General features: G+C 39.2%; 1 protein-coding gene across 31 annotated transcripts in view; it reads right to left on the bottom strand.

Annotated features, from left to right (window-relative positions):
- Positions 1-783: 783 nt before the first annotated feature.
- The window catches only part of LOC135215453 (protein outspread-like), a 375595-nt gene continuing 355315 nt past the window's right edge, over positions 784-21063 (bottom strand). For 28 of the 31 annotated variants that reach the window (XM_064250134.1, XM_064250152.1, XM_064250141.1 and 25 more), the window contains 2 exons: positions 3803-3892; positions 784-2781 (listed from right to left, as the gene is read on the bottom strand). In XM_064250134.1, the coding sequence (XP_064106204.1) occupies positions 2594-2781; positions 3803-3892 (278 nt within the window). In that variant the 3' untranslated portion in view covers positions 784-2593. The remainder of the gene's footprint in view (positions 2782-3802; positions 3893-21063) is intronic. The other 3 variants (XM_064250136.1, XM_064250157.1, XM_064250156.1) reach the window with 3 other exon arrangements.

Genomic DNA, 21063 nt, shown 5'->3' with positions numbered 1-21063 from the left:
CCGCCTTGGATTTAGTCTTTTCCTTCCTTTGTGCTCTTCCCAGAGTCAGCTTTTCCCTGACAATTGTGGGTGGATATTTTATGGTCAACTTAGCTTTTCATTAGCATTGGAACTTTTGGGACTAGACAAAAGCTTGCAACCTTTCATGATCTTTACAGCTTTTGGAATACTAGTACCAATCAGTTCCACCTCAGAAGTAAGTCTCATATATAATCCCTCCAAAAGGCTATCATAATTCCTCCATAACCAAAATCACAGTCCCTATTTACCAAAGAACAACCTTATTATAACCAGCTCCACCTGTTAGTAATAAGAAACACTGTTGAAATGTCTAGAAGAGAATTGTGGCACTGAACACAGAGTATGAACTGCCATATTGAACAATATTTATTTATTTATTATTTTACCAATTCAGCTGCAAATGAACATTAGTCACTATATTGTCAAGAGAATATTTCTCTATTTATAATTGGAATTTGTCACACGGTGGTATATTTGGTACCAATTTCTAATTATGGTCATGTAGTATTGCTATCTGTGCATTTTTTTCCAGAATGATGAAAGCCTATGAATGTCATATGGTTATCATATTAGGCAGAAAATTGTGCGAATATTAGTAAAACTCATTAGAAAATAAAACTTAAAACTTTCTCATTTAAGTGTACCTCAGTCTAAAGCAAATTGTAGAATTTTACAATTTATCTGTAAATCAGTACTACTAACATTTTCATTAATTAATTATCCTTTTCCCATAAAAAGGTACTTTCAACAGTAAAAAAATAATGTCTTCAGTTATTTTATTTAAAATATATATATATAAACATTTTGTTCATTCATAAACCTTTTTATATAACTACCAGATAGCTGTACAGAACATGTACAAAATGCTGGATTACTAGTTATTAGTAAGCAATATACTTTTAAAACAATATACACATCCCCATTAGTCTTATACAACAACATACAGTACAGTGAGACCAAAAATGTCTTAACATCTCATTTCTTGCAAGAAAAAAAAAGGCATTTGGCCATATAAATAAATCAATAAATAATTTTTACCATGGGTATACATTATACAAACCATATAAAAAAACTTACATTCAAAATCTCGGCTTTATAACAAATAATTTTTAGTTCAAAATACCATACAATTAACTTTTTAAAAAATAGTTTACTATTACTTGCCCCCTTAATTTGGCTCACAGATAAATGTATTCTTAAGTTACAAATTAATTTCATTCAGTGCCGGATGATTACATTCTTAAATACAGTATGAATATTTTCACTAACAAAAATATTCATGATAATTATAAAAAGAATGATAATAATACAAACAAAAAGGTAACTGGCATCATTAGCTTAAAATTGGTTATCATTTGTCAAGTGTGTTTAGAATTCTTTTGGATATGTACCAATAATGTACATAACTAATTAAAATACTTTAATGTACACAATTAAATTGTGAGTAATGAACAAAAAGTAAGAAGGTTATAATTTTACATTAAAACAAAACAAAAGATGGGTATTTCAAGTCATTCATATCATATAGATTTGATTATCATTAAAGCAGAATGGACTCACTTCTTGTTAAATTCAACATGCCATATTGTAAACCATAAATCAACAAGGGAACAACTATTACATTTATCATGACACTGCATGCTAAAGAGATTGCTGTGTTGGGAAATATCAAAATTATTGCTTTGGCTTTCAGAATTCCCAGAAACACTAACTGACCTCTCTATGTTGATAGTTTCTTTATTCTCAGATGAAATATTTTCATCTGTACTCTTCGATATGGCTTGGTTAGAAGTTTTATTAGCACCTTTAAGTAACACTGGAGGTATACTAGGCTTAACTGTGACTACTTTCTTTCGGCGCAAAGTAACAGTGTTTCCAGCAGATACATGACTTTTTGGTTTAATGTCAGTCTTATCAGAAGTGCTTCCTTTTCCTTGGCTGGTTACAATGGAAGTCACTCTTCCTTTCCTAACAGAAGCAGGAGATCCTTTAGGAGATGAAACTCCTTTAACGGAGGAGACATCCACTATATGAGGGGGGCTTCCCTCTCTCGTTTTTAAAATGGAGGCTTTAGTTCCTCGCATGTATGACTTTAACGCCCCAGCAGGAAGAGATTTTCGTGAAGAAGAACCCCTAGCTAAAGAAGAACCTTCACTCTGCATATTGATGTTAAGGTCTTTTTGATACAAATCACTAACCCTCTCCATTAAAGATGAAAACTCATGATCTGTAGCAGCATCTGCTCCTGACACACTGTCATCCCAAATTACATGTTGCTCACTTGCCCGACGAAAAGGATTATGCTTTCCCTTCTGTACATCACTGACAACATCTGTGCAACGGGCAACTGTGTTTCGCCGCACAAGAGGAAGAATCACCTTTGAGTCACGCCGACTAAATCTCCGAACCATTTTCTGTACAACACCTGGACTTTGACTTTTATCAGCCCCAAGGTTTTCTACTTCACCTGACACACAATCACTTTCTTCATGTCCTTCTTCCCATACTGCCTCTAGAACTGGCACATCTTCATATTCTGCTTGATCTAGATGTGACTCTTCCATCTCTTTACTTAAACATTCTCCATGTAGGGAGCTGGAGTTTCGAAAACTTTCTTCCGTGAAGCAACCATCCCTGCTAGGGGGGAGGGGAGGTCTGTTGTCATTTGTACTGGCGGCCCCGTTCCCCCCAGAGAGGGGCCAACCGATAAAAAAGACGAGAATCCAGATAGACGTGGGCAACTAGGGGAGCGCATCAGCTCTGCAAATGTATAAAATATTTTTAAATTTCAGTGATATGAGTATTATTTTGTTACTTTTAATTAATATTTGTTTAACATATAAGTAGACTTCATGATCATTGCAATTCCTTTAGCAATTACAGTATTGGATTCCACATCAGCCAACTTCATTATTGTATAATTCAATAACAAAATTATGTACTGTATTGCATTACACTGTAGTACATATGTAATATATATCTTCTCATCTACTTTAGTATACTTGCTTTGCTTGCATCAATCAGAAAGAATACAGTACTAAAATTTTAGATGATTTTGAAGTAAAAAAATAATAGTTTACAGTACTTAGAAAACCCCTTTTTTTGCATAATTTTATTGAACATTTTTACCTAGCTGATGTCAATGGTAGGTAATGTACACAAATTAGTCTGTTCCAAGAATAATTACTACTTTTAACCTTCATCCAGGATTCAGTCTTTCAAATTTAAAAAATCTTACTGTGCCTAAGGTTTATAATAATCAATTTATTATTTTCATGACAAATTTCAACATCATGCCCTCAAAATTCTGTTTAGATTTACTTGAGGGTACGAAGAATACACTGGATAAAACAAGCAAGGCTCTGATTCCAAATGGCCATAATGCATGTAATAAACATACTTTTTATTAATTTTTAGTACATGCAGTACATACCATGCAAGACAAACTCTTAATCTGGTATAATCAGAAAATACTGCTCTAATGTTGAACTTACTTTGGAGGACTAATTTGTTCTTTGTACTTTTACATAAGTGTGCAAGTATAGGTGCACATTAGTGTTAAAAACTCTACCTTCATATTCAGTCATAAATTATATGCTTACAGAATTAAACTTTCACATGCAATAATTTCTCTAGCATTAAATTCTTTTTAAAGACTACAGTATCTCAGAAGTGACTTGACAGAAGAAACAGAAATAACCTGTTACTAAGAAACACTATGCTCTATGAATATTACAAAAATCTAAGGTTTTTCCGAGGCAAACCAAAGTACATTTATTACCTTTACCTCTTGTTGCACTTAAACTTGACCCTCGCCGTAATTGTGATTTATCCTCTGTAACACTGGAAGGGTCTGTGCTCCCGCATTGTTCTGTAAAGTACATTGAAGTGAGGTGTTCTGCTTATTCAAGAGTGACACAAGTGTTAATATTGAGTAATTGTTTTAACCATTTTACAATTCAAACCATTTTACAATTCTAGTAGTATGTATGAATTGTAAACCTAAAGAGTAAAAATTGTATGTAATGTCTTTTTTGTGATATACTTATGTTCATTATACTGTTGCAGACCCTCAACGCGCGCAAATACTCAGAGAGAGAGAGAGAGAGAGAGAGAGAGAGAGAGAGAGAGAGAGAGAGAGAGAGAGAGAGAGAGAGAGAGAGAGAGCTTTCGTGACTGTTATTGGCTTAAAAGCACTTTGTCACTTAGTTATACCAGAGGAAGTTCCTGGAGGAGGAGGTAGTGGTGGTGTTTAAAGATAAGCAGGAGAAGAAGCTAGAGTTGGGGATACACAGAAAGGAATCTGGAGAAGCTGCGAAAGTATTTGCTGAAATTTGCCCTCTACAACTTTGCAGATGCTTGGAAGGATGTCATTATACAGACCTTGGAGCATGCTTTGAACGTAAGGGGTTTCAACTATTCGTGGGTTCTAGCTATTTCGGGGATGTCTGGTACCCGTCCCTCGCAAATACAGGGGGAACACTGTATATTATTAATATAAATAATAATAGACTATAATGAATAAATAACTCAAATTTAAAAAAAATTAAAAAAGGAAAAAACTTTTCGCTGCAGTAGTGACGTTTGATTACCCAATTATGTGTTCATGTCTCAGCCTAGGCATCTACATATGCAGCTGAATTCTATCATTTTTATCACGTGTTATTCTTCATTTTTCATCTCTTACTATGAGGTTACCATATTGTATTACTTTACATGAGATAAAAGTGTAGGCTATGTGCAAACTATTGAACTAGAATAGCCCAGGTGTTACACTCACAGTATCCATTTACAAAATTCAAATAGTAGGCTATTACAGCTGTATTTATGATAAAGGTAATAGCAATGAAACATATTTTACTTACAGAATCTATTTATACTGTATTGTTATACACAGATATATTATCATCTTAATATGCATAAAAAAATATATGTCCCATCTGTGGCAAAATAAAAAGTGATTCTCAGAATCAGCTGATTCTGCCTACTACCGAAAGAATTAGGGAAATAAGTTTTTAGTTGGAAAATCATTTTACAAAGGTAAACTAACATACTTTGTTAAAAGTAAAATCCCTCACAATCACAAAACAGCTGTTTCCCACCAATTCGTTCGTTTACTGAAATATGAATTACTATATAATAAATATAAAATTACTTCAATTCAAGATACCTTTTGCTTTCCTAGATTAACTGTACCATTTTTATGACAAGTTTAGTTATTGTAATTATAATTAGCACACAAAATAGTAAACGAGAATAGTATTTACTTTAACGCCATAAAAATATTAAAACCCAACAGGCTGCACCAAGTTCACCAATGGCATGGAGTTGAGTGTGTGCATAGTATGTAGCCTACAGACTTGATTGGATTTATAATTTGGTTTATAAAACTAAAAAATAAATAAATAAATAAGTAAAAAAAAAGAGAAAATGTAGTAAAAATATAAATGAGAATACTATAGCATAAAATATAAACAAAATAGTGTAAGAGAGTGTGTTCCTGTATTAGGCATTAATATAAATTTACAACTACAGGCAGTCCCCGGGTTACGACGGGGGTTCCGTTCTTGAGACGCACTATAAGCCGAAAATTGTTGTAAGCCAGAGCATTGTCAAAAATCCTAAGAAAAATTACAAATTCTCTAAGACAATTTGTATTTTTCATAGCTACAAACCTGAAGTCTTAAACAATAGGATAATTTCTAGCGCCTAACTGGATTCAGTTAAAAAGCAGATGAAAGCAAGGAATCTTGTGATATCTGGCAACGCATGCGTAGATCGGGTGAAGAGTGGTCAAACACCGATCATCTACTCCAGTCTTTCCCAACTCAGGATGACTTAACAAAAAGAGCGGCGGCTAGAGGTGGGCAGTATAACGTTAAGACCTCAGGTTTGTAGCTGTGAAAAATGCAAATTGTCTTAGAAAATTTGTCATTTGTTTATATGCGAACAAACCCTCGGTCTTAACAATAGGATAGACTCATACTTGGAGGGTGGTATAAGTCATCCTAGACCAGCTGGGGGCCTACCTGCCAGTTCAGCTCTCAAAAGAAATAGTTCTTGGAGAGGGACTGAAGCCCGTTGAGAAGCTAGATACACTAATATCTAACCACTCAGAATCTAAGTGCGTACAATGATATATGGGATAACCATTGTATAGGGAACCAAAGAGAAACTTTGACTGTCCAATAACAAACCAAGGCACTAGGGTTTGTAGTACTCTCGACTCCTCCTTGTCCAGGAGCGGAGCCTATGCTACTAAATAGTGGGTAAGATGTTGTATACTGCACGACCACACTACTGGTATGACTACCTCACTCACCTGTATCAGACCAGTCCAGCAAATGACGTGTCAATTCCTTAAACCGCCCGAAGGAAGAAGGAAAAGTACAAGAAAAAGAAGGAGGCCAGCCAACTCACTCATTCTCTCATCCACACAATCATCTTAGGTAAGATACAAAGGTGCCCCGTTAAGGGCAACTATGAGTTACACAACCTGTTGGGCAGCCACTACAGGACCCAGGCTAAACGTGTCCATAGATCTGTGGGCAACATATTTAAGATAGAAGGAGGTAACCAAGTACCAGCGCTCAGCACTCTTATGTACAGTCAAGTTCTTTTTGAAAGCCAGAGAGGGACCAATACCCCTAACGTCATGTGCTCTAGCCTGCACAGACGTGGTGATGGAATCATCAAGAGTCAAGTATGCCTGTCTGATGGCTTCCTGTATCCAAAAAGAGATAGTATTCCTAGACACCTCTTTCTTTGTACGGCCTGTACTGACAAAAAGTCTGCGGCAGCCTGGTCTAAGGTGCCGAGTCCTTTTAAGATGGCAACGCAGGGCCCGGACAGGGCACAACAAAAGCTCTTGAGCATCACCACCCACAAAGTCAGTCAGTGATGGAATGGAAAACGAAGTGAACCTGTCATCATGCACCGAGGGATTTTGGGTCTTGGCCACGAATTCCGGGACAAATTCGAAGGACACTGACTTCCAACCCCTGGTGTGCTTCGCCTCATAACTCAGACCGTGGAGCTCTCCTACCCTTTTGGAAGATGCCAAAGCCAAAAGGAAAACTGTCTTGAGCGTCAGGTTCCTGTCAGATGAGCGACGCGAGGGCTCATATGGACTCATAGACAAGCTCTTAAGCACCAAGGAAACATCCCACGTTGGAGGTTTGAGCTCTCTAGGAGAAGTCGACTGCTCAAACCCCTTAACTAGCAGGGAAAGTTCCCAGGAAGAGGAGATGTCGATACCCTTCAGGCGTAACACCAAACTCAGAGCCACCCTGTAGCCTCTAATAGCAGACACAGACAAACGCTTATCGTCTCTGAGGAAGGTTAAAAAGTCTGCTATTCGCTGAATAGAGGTCGCGAGTGGAGAAAAACCCCGTTTACGACACCAATCACAGTAGATCGCCCATTTGCCTTAGTAAACTGCAGAGGTTGACTTCTTAAGACTGCTGGACATGTGCCCAGCTGATTTCTGAGAAAAGCCTCTCTCTCGGAGGAGATAGTTGATAGCTTCCAACCGTGAAGAGACAGGGATTCTACTGACTGGTGGAATCTTTCTGCATGGGGCTGACACAGATGCCACCAAGGGGGAACCTCCCTCGGAATCTCCGACAACAACGACAGCAGATCTGGAAACCATTCCGCCTGAGGCCACAGAGGGGCTACCAAAGTCATTCTGAGACCCTGTGAACCCAACAGCCTGTTCAGAACCTGATGGATCAAACGAAACGGAGGGAAGGCATACACTTCCAGGTTGTCCCAGGGATGTTGGAATGTGTCTTCCGCCAATGCTAAGGGATCTGGGACCACTGAATAGAACACCTCCAGCTTCCTGTTGTAGCGTGTCGTGAAAAGGTTCAGCATGGGTCTCCCCTAAATCTGGAAAAGCTTGTCTGCCACCACTTGATGAAAGGACCACTCTGTGCCTCAGATCTGATCCCGGCAACTAAGTTTGTCTGCGACCACGTTCTGTTTCCCTGGGATATACCTGGCTGAGAGCTCTACCAAATTGCTGATTGCCCACTGGTGAAGCTCGACGGTCAAGGCATGAAGTTACTGAGAAACCAGGCCTCCCTGTTTGTTCACGTAGGCTACCACCGTGATGTTGTCCGACATGAGTGACCCTCTACCATCCCCCAAAACGCCTTCAGACCCAGGAAAGCTGCCTTCAACTCCAAGACTTTGATATGCTGCTGCTTGTCCTCCAAACCCCAAACGCCTGAAGCGATGAGGCCGCCTAAGTGCGCGCCCCAACCTGCGAGGGAGGCGTCCGAGAACAGAAGGAAGTCCGGAGGGAGAGAAGGCAGAGGGACGCCCTTCAATAGATTCTGGTCGTCCAACCACCAACGAAGGTCTTCTCTCACTTCCAAAGACAGTGGGACCATAAACAGGGGAGAGTCCCCCGCTGGAGACCAGAATTCCCCCAGTCTCTATTGCAGAGACCGAAGATGAAGACGCCCATGAGGGACCAGCTTCCCCTGGGAAGATAGCACTCCCAGAAGAACCTGCCACTGATGAACCGACAGATGCGACTTTGATAGGAAGTTGCGCGCCACAGCCCGCAACTTCTCCAATCTCTGATCCGATGAAAAACTCTTGCCACTGTCGTATTGATGACCATGCCCAGGTAGAGAATCCTTTGAGTGGGTACGAGGTTTGACTTTTCCTGGTTGACTAATATGCCCAGGTCCAGACAGAACTGAAGAAGACAATCCCTGTCTTGCAGCAGCTTCTCCCTGGAAACTGCCAAGACCAACCAATCGTCAAGGTACCTCAGCAAACGGATCCCCTGAGCATGGGCCCAACTTGACACGAGAGAGAAGACCCTAGTGAACACTTGAGGGGCTGTGGTCAACCCGAAGCACAAGACTTTGAACTCTAAGATCTTGTCCGCCAGAGAGAAGCGAAGGAACTTCCTGGACGTGGGATGAACAGGGATTTGGAAGTATGCGTCCTTCAAGTCTATCGACAGCATGAAGTCGCCTTCCCTCATGGCTGCCAACACCAAGCGCGGGGTCTCCATTTTGAACCATGTCTTCCTGATGAAGCGATTCAAGGTGGATAAGTCAATCACAGGCCTCCATCCTTCTGACACCTTCAACACCAAGAAGATGTGACTGTAAAACCCCGGGGACGGACACACTACTTCCAGTATCGCATCCTTGTCCAGCATTTTCTGCACTTCCTCCCGAAGAGCCAAGAACTTCAGAGAATCTGGGGGTTACGTCTTCCTGAGCTGCGGCTCGTCCGACAGAGGAGGAGAGAAGTTGAATGGCAACAGGTATCCCACCCGAAGGACATCTACCACCCACTTCTCCGCCCCGTAACTCTGCCACTTGGCCCAATGGCCAGCCAGGCACAACCCCCACCTGTGGCACAGGAGAGGGAGAGGCGCCCAACTTACCGACGGCCCCTTTGACCTCTGCCCCTGGGGCCTCTTCTTGGTTTAAAGGAACGAGAGCGAAAGGGGCATTGATCCTGAGACTTGGGCTGTGTCGAATGGGAAGGCCCTGCCAAACTCGAGGTCCTCGATGGCCTACTGGACGACGATCTCCTCGACTGGACCGGGGGAGGAGGAGGAGGGGCCGGACGTCACCGAGGGCGTGACTGATTTAGACACGGCTTGGTGCACCAGTCGGTCCTTGGTGTCAGCCCGACGTCGGTCTATCGCATTTTCGAGCTCTGTCCGTGGAAACAATAATTGTAACTCCAACAGATCACCGTTCCTCAAGGCCAGCAAAGACTCGGTGTCGAGCGACCTCTCCATCCTAGACAAACCAGAAGAAGATTAGCTCATAAATTGGCACTGAGGTGAGCCAAATAAGAAAATGCCTTGACCGCGGACTGCAAAAGACTGGCAAGTGAGGCGGCACTCACCAACCCTTCAGGGGACCTGTCAGAAGCTATCTTGGCAATCACCACAGACCAGAGGTCCAGCCAAGAAACCGTCTGCAACATGGAGGCCGCCGTAGATTCCAAAGCTAAGGCGTCTTGCGGAGACAAGGACGGAGCCACTGACCTCACCTGTTCCAAAGTCAAACCCGGCTTCAGGCAAATGATGTCTGGGTTAAGGTGGCGTGACAACAAAAACGCAGAGCTCGTAGCATAGTACTTCCTATGTCTTGTGAGAGGTGGGGGTAGTAGTTTGGTAGAGCCTCTAGAGCGAAGTGAACCATCCCGGTCAGAAACAGAGGCGTTAACCTTCTGCAAGACCGACTGAACGTGCCCTGACAACGGCAGCTAAAGAGATGATTTGGGGTCCTGAGTAGCTCCCACCAAGGCTTCCAAGCAAGAAGGAGTGTAAGACAACCGAGCCTGAGTCCTACTTTCCAAATTGTTGAACCTATGAATGAGATCAACAACTTCCAAAAAGGAAGACAGAAACTCCTGCGCGTCCCCCTCCTCCTGCTCTGGCACCGGCGACCGACGACAAGAAGGATGTGTAGGCTCTTCAAATGCGCCTTCTTCACCAAAATTCACAGAAGGGTTAGCAGCCAAACAGTCGGAAACCCCAACTAACCTACCTGGGCTGGGTCCAAGCGTCAGCCTCCAAGACACTAGGCACATCACTTACCTCAACAGGTGACTCCAGACGTCCATGAACACACGGGCGTGGCAGCCGTACGTATGTGAGATGGGGGGGAAATTCGAGCACTTGAGATTGATGGAGAATCCCTTTTAGTGGAAGTCTTGAAGGCACCAGCTAGAGAGGCAGGCAAACACTCCGGCTGCACCACCTCTGTGCTCACTACCTTCAACCTCTTGACAGGTGCCTTCAGATCTTTAAGGCGACGAATAGGCCTTGGAGAAGAAGGAGCACTACCATTACGTGCACGGACAGGGGAGGTTGCAACACACTCGCGATGTGCAAGGACGGAAGGGGGGTTGGGGTGGTTGCACGTATGAGATTCAGCGGCAAAGCAACCCCTGCAGAACACACATCACTAACACTGCCCGAAACCACAACAATCTCTGGAACACGTCCGCGCTGTTCCTCCCTCGGCGGCGAAAGAAGGGCAAAGTCCTTGGCCTTCCAACGCTTAATACGCCTACGAGGGGGAAGAGGGAGAGGAAGGACAGCACTAGCTTCTTATGCGCACTCTTCTGGGAAGGCGGGGACGAAGCAACGCGTTTCCTACCAGACCTCTCAACCGATAAGGCAGCCAACTTCACATCCAAAACAAGAGTCCAGCCTCTGAAGCACTGCCTGGCACATGACCTTGGACTGATGTGCCAGAGAAGGCTCCGAAGACAAGGAAGGGAGATGTTGCGAACTGGGCGGCAGAGATGATGTCGCGGCTAAGTGAGGCGGATCGGAGGAGGCGACTGGGAGATACGTCATCGATGAGAGTGACGTCACAAGCGGTGGTGACGTCACGGCTTCCCCTCTGAGCGAGGGGGAAAGAAACACCACTGGCGGAGGAATACACAAAGATGGGCGCCGTGACGACAACAGCGGGGCTGACGCCGCAGCGTCACTCTGAGACAAGGCGACGGCAGACACCGGCGGAGCAATACAAGATGGCCAACTGCTCCCAACCGCGGAGACGAGACCGGGAGGAGGGGGGATGGCCTGGCTGGACCGGGAAGGGGGGTTGCGAGTCTCCACAAAATGCGCTAGCAACCCCTCCTAGGACGAGGTACCCCCTAGCCCAAGTGTATTCCAAATTACTGCCATTTTGGACGCCTCCGAGTCTGGAAGAGAAGAGAATGATGAAAAAACCTCACCCTTCTCGGGAACCAAAAAAGCTCCCTAGGAAGAGGGGGGCTACATTACAAAAAATACCCTGGCGACCTCCTGATATTTCCATCTATGAGTCAATGGAAGAAAAGGAAGGAGATGCAGGGACAACGCTACTATGGGGGTTGACTACTGCGGAAGAGGAAACATCGGGAATAGGAGCAAAGCCCTCCCAAGTAGGAAGAGTGGAGACTCTCTGATGTTCCCTCTTACCATAAAACTTCCTCCACTGCTCCATTGGCCATGCCCGGCATTCCGTACAAGGATTCGTTATTGTACACAAATTTGAACGTCACCTACTGCATGTGATGTGAGGGTCTGTCGCTGACAAAGCCAAAACACGAGAACACGGGAACCCAGGAACTCCGGGGGCACAAACGCTGATGTCGAGAAGGAGCAGAAGCCATAATACCAGGTAAAAACACACACACACACACTAAAGGAAACGAAACGGGCAAGAACCGGGAAAAGGTCAAGGGAGGAAAATCCCAATTCTCGTCCAGGCGGTTAAGAAAAGACTGGCGTAGATGATCGGCGTTTGACCACTCTTCACCCGATCTACGCATGCGTTGCCAGATATCACAAGATTCCTTGCTTTCATCTGCTTTTTAACCGGATCCAGCTCGGCGCTAGAAATTATCCTACTGTTAAGACCGAGGGTTTGTTCGCGTATGAATAACCTTACTTTTAATGCTTTGGGTGCATCAACAATTATGTAAACTGCATTCTTATTGCGTTTTTCATGAAAAAAACCTTCAAATATTGATTATTTTGCATTTTTTGAGTCATATTTCTTCTGCCAGATGACCGTTGTAGGTGTCGTAACCCTGGAAATAATTTCTGATTAATATAATTTCTGGGCTAAACCTGTGTCGCTCTGTGAAATGCTCCTTATAGCACCATTTCTAAGGTATAAATACCTTAGAAGTGGTGCTATAAGGAGCATTTCACTAGGCGACACAGGTCATACGCCCAGAAATAGATTTTTCCTTTGTCAAAATCCCTTTTAAAAGCGCCTTAACCTCGGAACGTTGTAAGCCGAACCCGTCGTAACCCAGGGACTGCCTGTATTTTCAAGCATTGTATCAGTATTGCTTCATAACTTCGGAAATGCTAGCCCCATCACAAACTTGATTTATTGTAAAGTGAACCATCGTAAATGGGGATGTACCTGTATAATATAATAATCATACAAATGAGAGGTTACTGCAGTATCTACCTTTTCAAAGTAAGGCGTGTCCTACCCCTTACTGGAGGGGCATCTATCAGCATGTAAGTAAGCAGGACTTTTTCATTTTATGCTACATATGGAAATGTGAGCCCATTTTGAACTAAGTAACGTATAATGTTACCTAAGGCAATGGTTTGTTGACTTAATATGAACACAGGAGTTATGACACTAAGTGGCATTTCATAACAGAAATTAAATACCTGTAGTATACACTACACATACATTTATTACAGACACAAAATAAATACAGACAACAATTGTCACCATGGTTTAAAAAAAATTCAGTGAAATACAGAACAAAAAAAGAAATGGCAAGAATTTTACAAATGAACACAAGAAGAATGGGATTTGTGCACAAGCAAGACCAAGCAAGTGATCAATTATAATAGGCGAGAGGGTTAACTCCACCTAACAGGGAAAGTCTTCACTGCTATATGATCACAGGTTTTATTTATTAATAACAGGTACTCAGAGACTGATTTCAGTGCTAAGACTAGCAATAAGGCATTTGAAAAGCAACAGGATTGTTTATAATAGCATCATTTTTACAGTGTTTTAAAGTGATCATTAAAGTACATAAATGTGAAATTAACAGGAAAAAATCTTTCATTTACAAATCAATCCTTCCTCTGGGAAAAAAATAATAAAAGCCCTACAAGCACACACTAGAATACCTTGAGAAAACTTTGCAAAAAATGTAAGTTTGAATAAAATAGAATACACAATATAAAAAAAAGTACCAATACATACAGTAGTAAGCAGCACACAAAAACATTCCCTTCACCGTATAAATCATGCATTTGCTGCAGTAATAAATAATGGTAGGCCAGGTGATGGAACCTTTTTTATTAGTCAGTACTTGTGTTCTCCATGGCTTTGCCGATAGTCTTAAAAGGACAAACTAACCAGCAACCATTCTACCCCATTCTACCCATATAATTCAAAGTTAAGAGGAAAAAAATTCTGGAATACCTGTATAAATATTTCAGATGAAGGGAAAAAAAAGATTGACCTATGGAAATTTACATTTAATTTATAATTATGTACAGTATACCGTGATTGTCAATATTAATATTAATATTGCTACTTATATCAATTTATTAATGCATATACGTACAATATGAAGATAGGTTTGTTTGCTTTCATATTCATCTTCACACGGGTATACACATTACTACATATTTATGATGACATCTCAATGCCCAACCAAATTTCATACTTTTAACTGTTACATTACAGAAAGACATTCATGTGCAGTTGTATTTATATTTTTATGTGTATTATTGATGGTTTTTACACATTAAAATTTGTTTTAAATTGTACCTGATCCTAAATCCAGGTGTACATGCATCACTGGTGGCTTGTTGGTTTTATTCCTTTGTATTTTGTTCCTTGGTACTTAATATTTTCAGTTTACTTTAAAACAATAGTACTATATATATATATATATATATTATATATATATATAATATATATATCTATATATATATATATTAAAACTATATATATATATATATATATATATATATAATATATATAGATATATAATATATATATATATATAGGTATATATATATATATAATGTGTGTGTGTGTGTATATATATCACACACCTCAACTTAACAGATCTGAGCACTGTATAGTATAGGATACATAGTACCATAAAGCTGTTATCTTCCCTCTCCTGTTATGTAGAATTATTTCAATGTGAACTCTTAAAGCCAGTGATAATAGCAACAATACAGATAGGAATAATACAGTACAAGAAAATGTACAGTATGAATTGCATGCGAGTGTGTGTGATCCACTTCCAAACCAAACATACACTTTACCTTTTACATAATCTAAAATGCTCTTCACTTCCATCACAAACTTTTTGTTGCTTTCCACGGCTTCCTCGCCAAGAAATAGATTTTTTCCTACGTCAAAATCCCTTTTATACCATACATTCTCACCACCCTTTAAATTGTATCACTACCAACTCTTTCGTGAAATCCAAACACACTCTTCCTTGGCTAAAAATCCTACACTGATCTTTCCCTATCAGCCATTTTGACTGACCTTCTCAATCAAACTCAACCATACCTGATTGACTAAGTACAGGCAATCATACTCACGCCATTAATATCAGAAAGCTTCTTTATTTGCATCTTTTATTTTTAAATGCATTTGAACAATAGCCTTTCTCTCTACATTATCTTCTCTCTCTAAAGTCCTTGCTGACCTTTTTTTTCGTATTTGCGTGAGCCTTCCTTTTGACCTCCTTAATGTACTCCTATAGTAAAAGATCTTCTCTTCTGTCCTGCAGTTGCACCTCAAATAATCTGTTTGGCCTTCACCAAACTTCCTATTCTACCACTCACAGCTCATATTCCATCCTCTCCTCTCCTTAAATCTATCCATGCTCTCCATCCTACAGAGAATTTTTTTTTACACTTCATGCACTCTCAATTTTTCTGTCCTTAACTGTAGCCCATTTTTCAGTTTTCTACTTATGTGTTCTCTTACTTCTTTTTTATGAAACTCAATTGTCTAATCATACTCACAGTCCAATCTTTTCCAACATGAACTTCCATCTACCTTACATTTTCCTTTAACCTAATCAAGATCAAATACACCCTTTACTTTGAATGTTATCTTAACCTAATATGTTTATACCATATTTTTTTCAAAAAACATTTGTCACTAACAATCAAGCCCCTTCTCTAAACATATTTCTATAAGACACTTTTTTTTTTTTTGCATTTACTCCATTTATTTATCAGATATATGAAAGAATGAAAACTATACAATGAATGCCTGCCTAATTTCTTGATTTCCATTTTTTATAGGAATTCAAAGCTTTGACCAATACACTGTAACAAAAGATGAGAAATGTTCTCAGATAATACAATTGGCTACAGCTGAAACAGACATCCTTAACCTTGTAATATACTAGACCCAGGTAGCCTGATACGTATACTGATATACAGCAAATGAAATATCCTTGTCACATTCATCTGATCTATAGGAATAAAATAACCAAATAATTTAGACCTGATGTCATATCTACAATGAATCCTTTACAGAATCAATGAGGAATAAAGTGAAAATTTGTCCTTTACCTGTGTTAGCACTGAACCCATGCCTGGAAAGTAATGTGTTCAGTGCTTTGAAGTGTTTACTGAACAATATGTTTTGGTGTACTACTTTGGTTTTAAGATTTTCCCAAGGTAAAATGAATTCAATACCAAGAGATGTTTGTAGCTTATAATTTGAAAATATAAAAATATCATGTGTAAAACTGACATTTTCACAATTTTTTTACTAAAAATTCTACACATTGTCTCTCCACTAAAGTTATACTCTGCAGCATAAACAAGATGCTACAAAAATGTTTGTAAATTTCATTAAAATACGGAATTTTTGGTTTAGTTATATTCTTTACAGCTTGAAACAAGACTTTTAAACATTGTGATATTCAAGACTAAATGAGTGGGCTCATCAAGGAACACCGATCTTATTGCTCTTGCACATTGACTACCTCAACAAGTTCCAGTGTTGTTATTGTCCCACTTCTAAACCAACAGCCATTTCCTCTGCACACAACTGTGTAGTTTAACTGTGCAGTAAATTCTGTTTTTAATAGAAAAGTTTTTCATGCAAACCCATTAATGATTATATATAGCTTACACACACATACAGACAGTCTCCGAATATTGGCGGGGGTTCCATTCCAATGGCTTGATAATAAGCAAAAATTGGCGATTTTCGGGGCTTATCAGTGCTGATCACTGGTTGATGATGCCTCTGTTGGGTATGTGTCAGCGCCAATACCCGATTATCAGTGCTGGTAACTGGAAATTGGCCAAGCACTATAAAACTAACACCACCAATAACTGGGAACTGCCTGTGTGTGCGTGTGTATGTGTGTGTGTATATATATATATATATATATATATATATATATATATATATATATATATATATATATATATATATATATATATGTGTATATATATATATATATATATGTATAATATAGTATATATATAGTATATATATATATATATATATAATATATATATATATATATATATATATATATATATATATATATATATATATATATATATACAGGCGGCCCGCGGTTAACGGCGAATCGGTTTTACGGCGGTTGTCAAAAATATTCATTAAAAAAATAAGGCATTTTAAAGGTATCTTTACGGCACAAATTTCAGTTAACAGCGCCGTTGTCTAACGAGTTCATACATATGTAGAAATGCCGTTCAGACTATAAAGGTTATGCAAATTATATTAACAAATTTTATGGAGAGTTATTACGTAGGTATTAGGGTAAAATATATGCCTCTGACGCTGTTCTATGCCGAAAATATCGAGTAACATAAGTGCAAATTTAGCTATGGATGTGTGGATTCATAAATGTTCATGCTTTTGTTTAAAATGTGTATGAAAATGTATTACGTGAAAGGCATTTTTATTTCTGTACAGAAATATGATACAAAGGCAGCTTTTGAAACTGCCCTTCACGTTATCAAATACGATGTTTTTTCATGTTCTTTCTTGTAAGCTGCCGCCTGCCGCTCTTCCGAAAATATCGATTTAAAAAAAGTGCAAATTAGCGATCGATGTGTTGATTTTATAAATGTTTATGCTTTTATGTTTAAAATGTGTATGAAAATGTATTACGAATAGGGTATTTTTATTTCTGTGCAGAAATATGATAAAAAGGCAGCTTTTGAAACTCCTTCAAGTTATCGACTACGATGTTTTTTTCAAGTTCGTTCTTGTATGCCGCCGTCTGCCGCTCTTCCGAAAATATAGAGTTAAATGAGTGTAAATTTAGCGATCGATGTGTCGATTTTTCAAATGTTTATGCTTTTATGTTTAAAATGTGTATGAAAATATATTACGTAAAGGTATTTTCATTTTTGTACAGAAATAAGATACAAATTAAGGCAGCCTTTGTAACTACGCTCCACGTTGTCAGGGGATGGTTTTTCATGTTCGTTCTTGTCCGCCAGTTCCGAAAAATGCATTGTGTTATTTTATTAATTATTCATCTTTTCCATAAATCCTTTAAAAAGTTATACATTATTTCACTGTATCCAAGAATATTGTATGTATTCTCATATTATTGTATTTTAAAATACTACGGCAAACTTAAGCCCGTATTCCGCGGAGCGGCCAATGTTGTAGTTTGAAATCAGCTGATGAATACGAGTTTGTTTCACCATAACGCAATTCTGAGTGAATGCTCTTGCTTCTAGTTAGCATAAACGAATATCTATATACTTGACTTGTATGAGACAAAGTTATTTTTCCTTATACAGCGTGTTTTTAGGTGGAAATATTTATTGAATATGTCTCGTTGTGCATGTGAACTACTATTTTTTTTCGTTAACAGATTACGTTGGCGGCATGTTTATTGCGTAAAAAATTATGTGATTCCGTTTGCAATAATCCTTTATATCATCGTAATACGAACTTTACGTTATTTATCTTATATCGGCGTGAAACCAACAGTAAAATGTGTTCTTTCAAGCACAGTAGTTTTGATTAAAATGATTTTATCCCAATTTTATCTACAGTTGTGTGTGATGGCAGACGTTTACTGCAGTTTTATCCTTGTTGCCGATGTACAATAATAGTCATTAGCAGCTTAAACAGTTTTCTCAGCTTCAGTTATAACTAGGTTTAAATTTAACGGTATATTTCCCGATTGATCTTTAATCTTATATTGGTCTCTGATCTATAGCGAATAAAGTTATTACATTAAGATATCTCAGTTCTATTCTATACATAACGCCATTTGTAACAAATACGGTAATGTTGGACTGTAGTACGATGATCGAAATACAAGCCAAACAGATGTTATCCAGTTCGGTTGTACTTAGAAAAAAGAAAAAAAGTTGTTTCTCGTTCGGTTGTTCATGGCTGTACACGTTCACGCAACAAGTATAACGTTAAAACCATACTTTCATCATTCTCTTTTGCTGTTATTGAACTTATGTAACTAGAAGATAGATAAAGTTAGGCCATTGTAATTTGATCTCTCATAAAATCGAACTATCGTAAGACTAATGATCGTAACCTGAACACTACAGCTACCTGTACACTGTATAAACTTTATTATATCTTTACATACTCTAGACACCCACATGTACTGTACAGTAAATTCTATAGTACTATACTGCATAAATATAATTTTTACTTATTGCGCCGTTGTGGGATTACGGCGCCTTTGACTGGTCTAGAGTTTCGAAAGAAGGTGTGCGGCGGCCATAGGCTTTAAAATCGCTCAGCGTCGAAAATCGCTTGGCGTCGGTGACCAGGAACGGAACCCCTGCCGCTAACCGAGGGCCGCCTGTATATATATATATATATATGCCTTATTTTGTGTTCCACAAGTTCCTAAAGCTCACCAGCCTTATGTCTAACAGTCAGAAAGAGAAGACCCAACATGCAGGATACCCTTCATTCCTTAGGTAAGGATCAGCTAACTATCTTTTTTTTTTTTTTTTTTTGGGGGGGGGGGGATGGGGTTTGTGTGCGGTAATGATACTTGAGGGATTTGGAGGATGATACATGTTATTAGATAAACCTTGTTTTATATTACACATAAAATTAAGTTTTTATAAGTAAAAACTTCCCCGCCAATACTTATTTTCTAATGTCCTAAAGACAGAAGTAGTAGAGTAGCTAAGAATGCTGTTAGGGGCCCCTTTTCACACTCATCTCTTCACACTCATCTCCAGAGTTAAGTTTTGCAGAAAGGTGGGGTGAAGCATTGGGCGTTGGTATGTGAATGTGGCAGTTTTTAGTTGGTACAGACTGTTGCACTGATAAAGTGTAGCAACTTGTTGAAAATTAGGTATAAATAGCCCATTCACTCTAAGACATGGTTGTTCTGTAGTTGAAATACGTACATGTGTGAATGAATGGAGGTTGCTGCAACGCAGACCTGTATTTATCATTTCAGTAATACTTAGTGTCATCTGTGACATGTGACTTAAGGAAATTATATAACTATGACAGAAGTATAGGTTAAGTCAGTTTGGACTGACTGGATTGCTTTATAAGTCACACCCATGCTTATGGAATGTAAAACTCAAGTGTTATTCCTACAGAAATCTGGAAAATATTGTTTATGATATTTTAGTAAACCAGCTAAAGGATAGGTATCCAGATGCTATAAGAGGGATTCTCCCAAGATGATTCCAGTGAGGCCTTCTCTCAGCATAGTAACACCACTGACTAAGAGAGACCAGTTATGAATCTCATGTGTGAGATTCAAAAAACAAATCTGACAGCAACAACTAAAAAATGTACGGGATTATAAATTGGTAATCAAGTATAATATAATATAATAATAATAAAAAAATTCATAGTACTAAAATGCACAAAAAGGACAAATTTGTAACTAATTTGTATTTTTCATAACTAACAAACCTGAGGTCTTAACATTAAGATTTACTAGCGCCAAGCTGGAAACCGGTAGAATTAAAATTAAACTTGTGCGATCCAGGGACTATTGGCATCTACCAGGTCACGGGGCATGTATTACCCGGAATGCCCTTGTCGTCATGTGACCTACCAGTTATATTTCTAACCCAGTTTAGACTACTAGAGGGGTGGTTCGAGGTGGGCCTATAACTGTTAAGACCTCAGGTTTGTTAGTTATGAAAAATACAAATTAGTTACTAATTTGTCATTTGTTCATATACGAAACAAACCTTCGGTCTTAAAATTAGGATAGACTTATTGGAGGGAGGTAAGTCGCTATAACTGACTGGTAGTTTGCCACCTAAATCCATTTCCGAATATTATGAGTATTCCAAGATAATGGACTATGAACCCTTGAACCAAAGATATAAGAGAATCTATTGGTTTCCCTCACTGGGAGCTGGTACTATGCCATGGTTTATAAACTATGTGTATCTGGATCTACCATCACCCCTCCCTTCCTTATTACCGAGAGGGGTGTGTTGCTACTGAAAAGTATACTCTACTCTAAAATAACTTTATAGTATGGCCGACCACCTCACCTGCATCT

Source organism: Macrobrachium nipponense, chromosome 5, assembly GCF_015104395.2.
Source record: "Macrobrachium nipponense isolate FS-2020 chromosome 5, ASM1510439v2, whole genome shotgun sequence".
NCBI classification, from domain to species: domain Eukaryota; kingdom Metazoa; phylum Arthropoda; class Malacostraca; order Decapoda; family Palaemonidae; genus Macrobrachium; species Macrobrachium nipponense.
The sequence above is the reverse complement of the archived record's forward strand: the minus strand, read 5'-3'. Positions and strand labels throughout refer to the sequence as shown.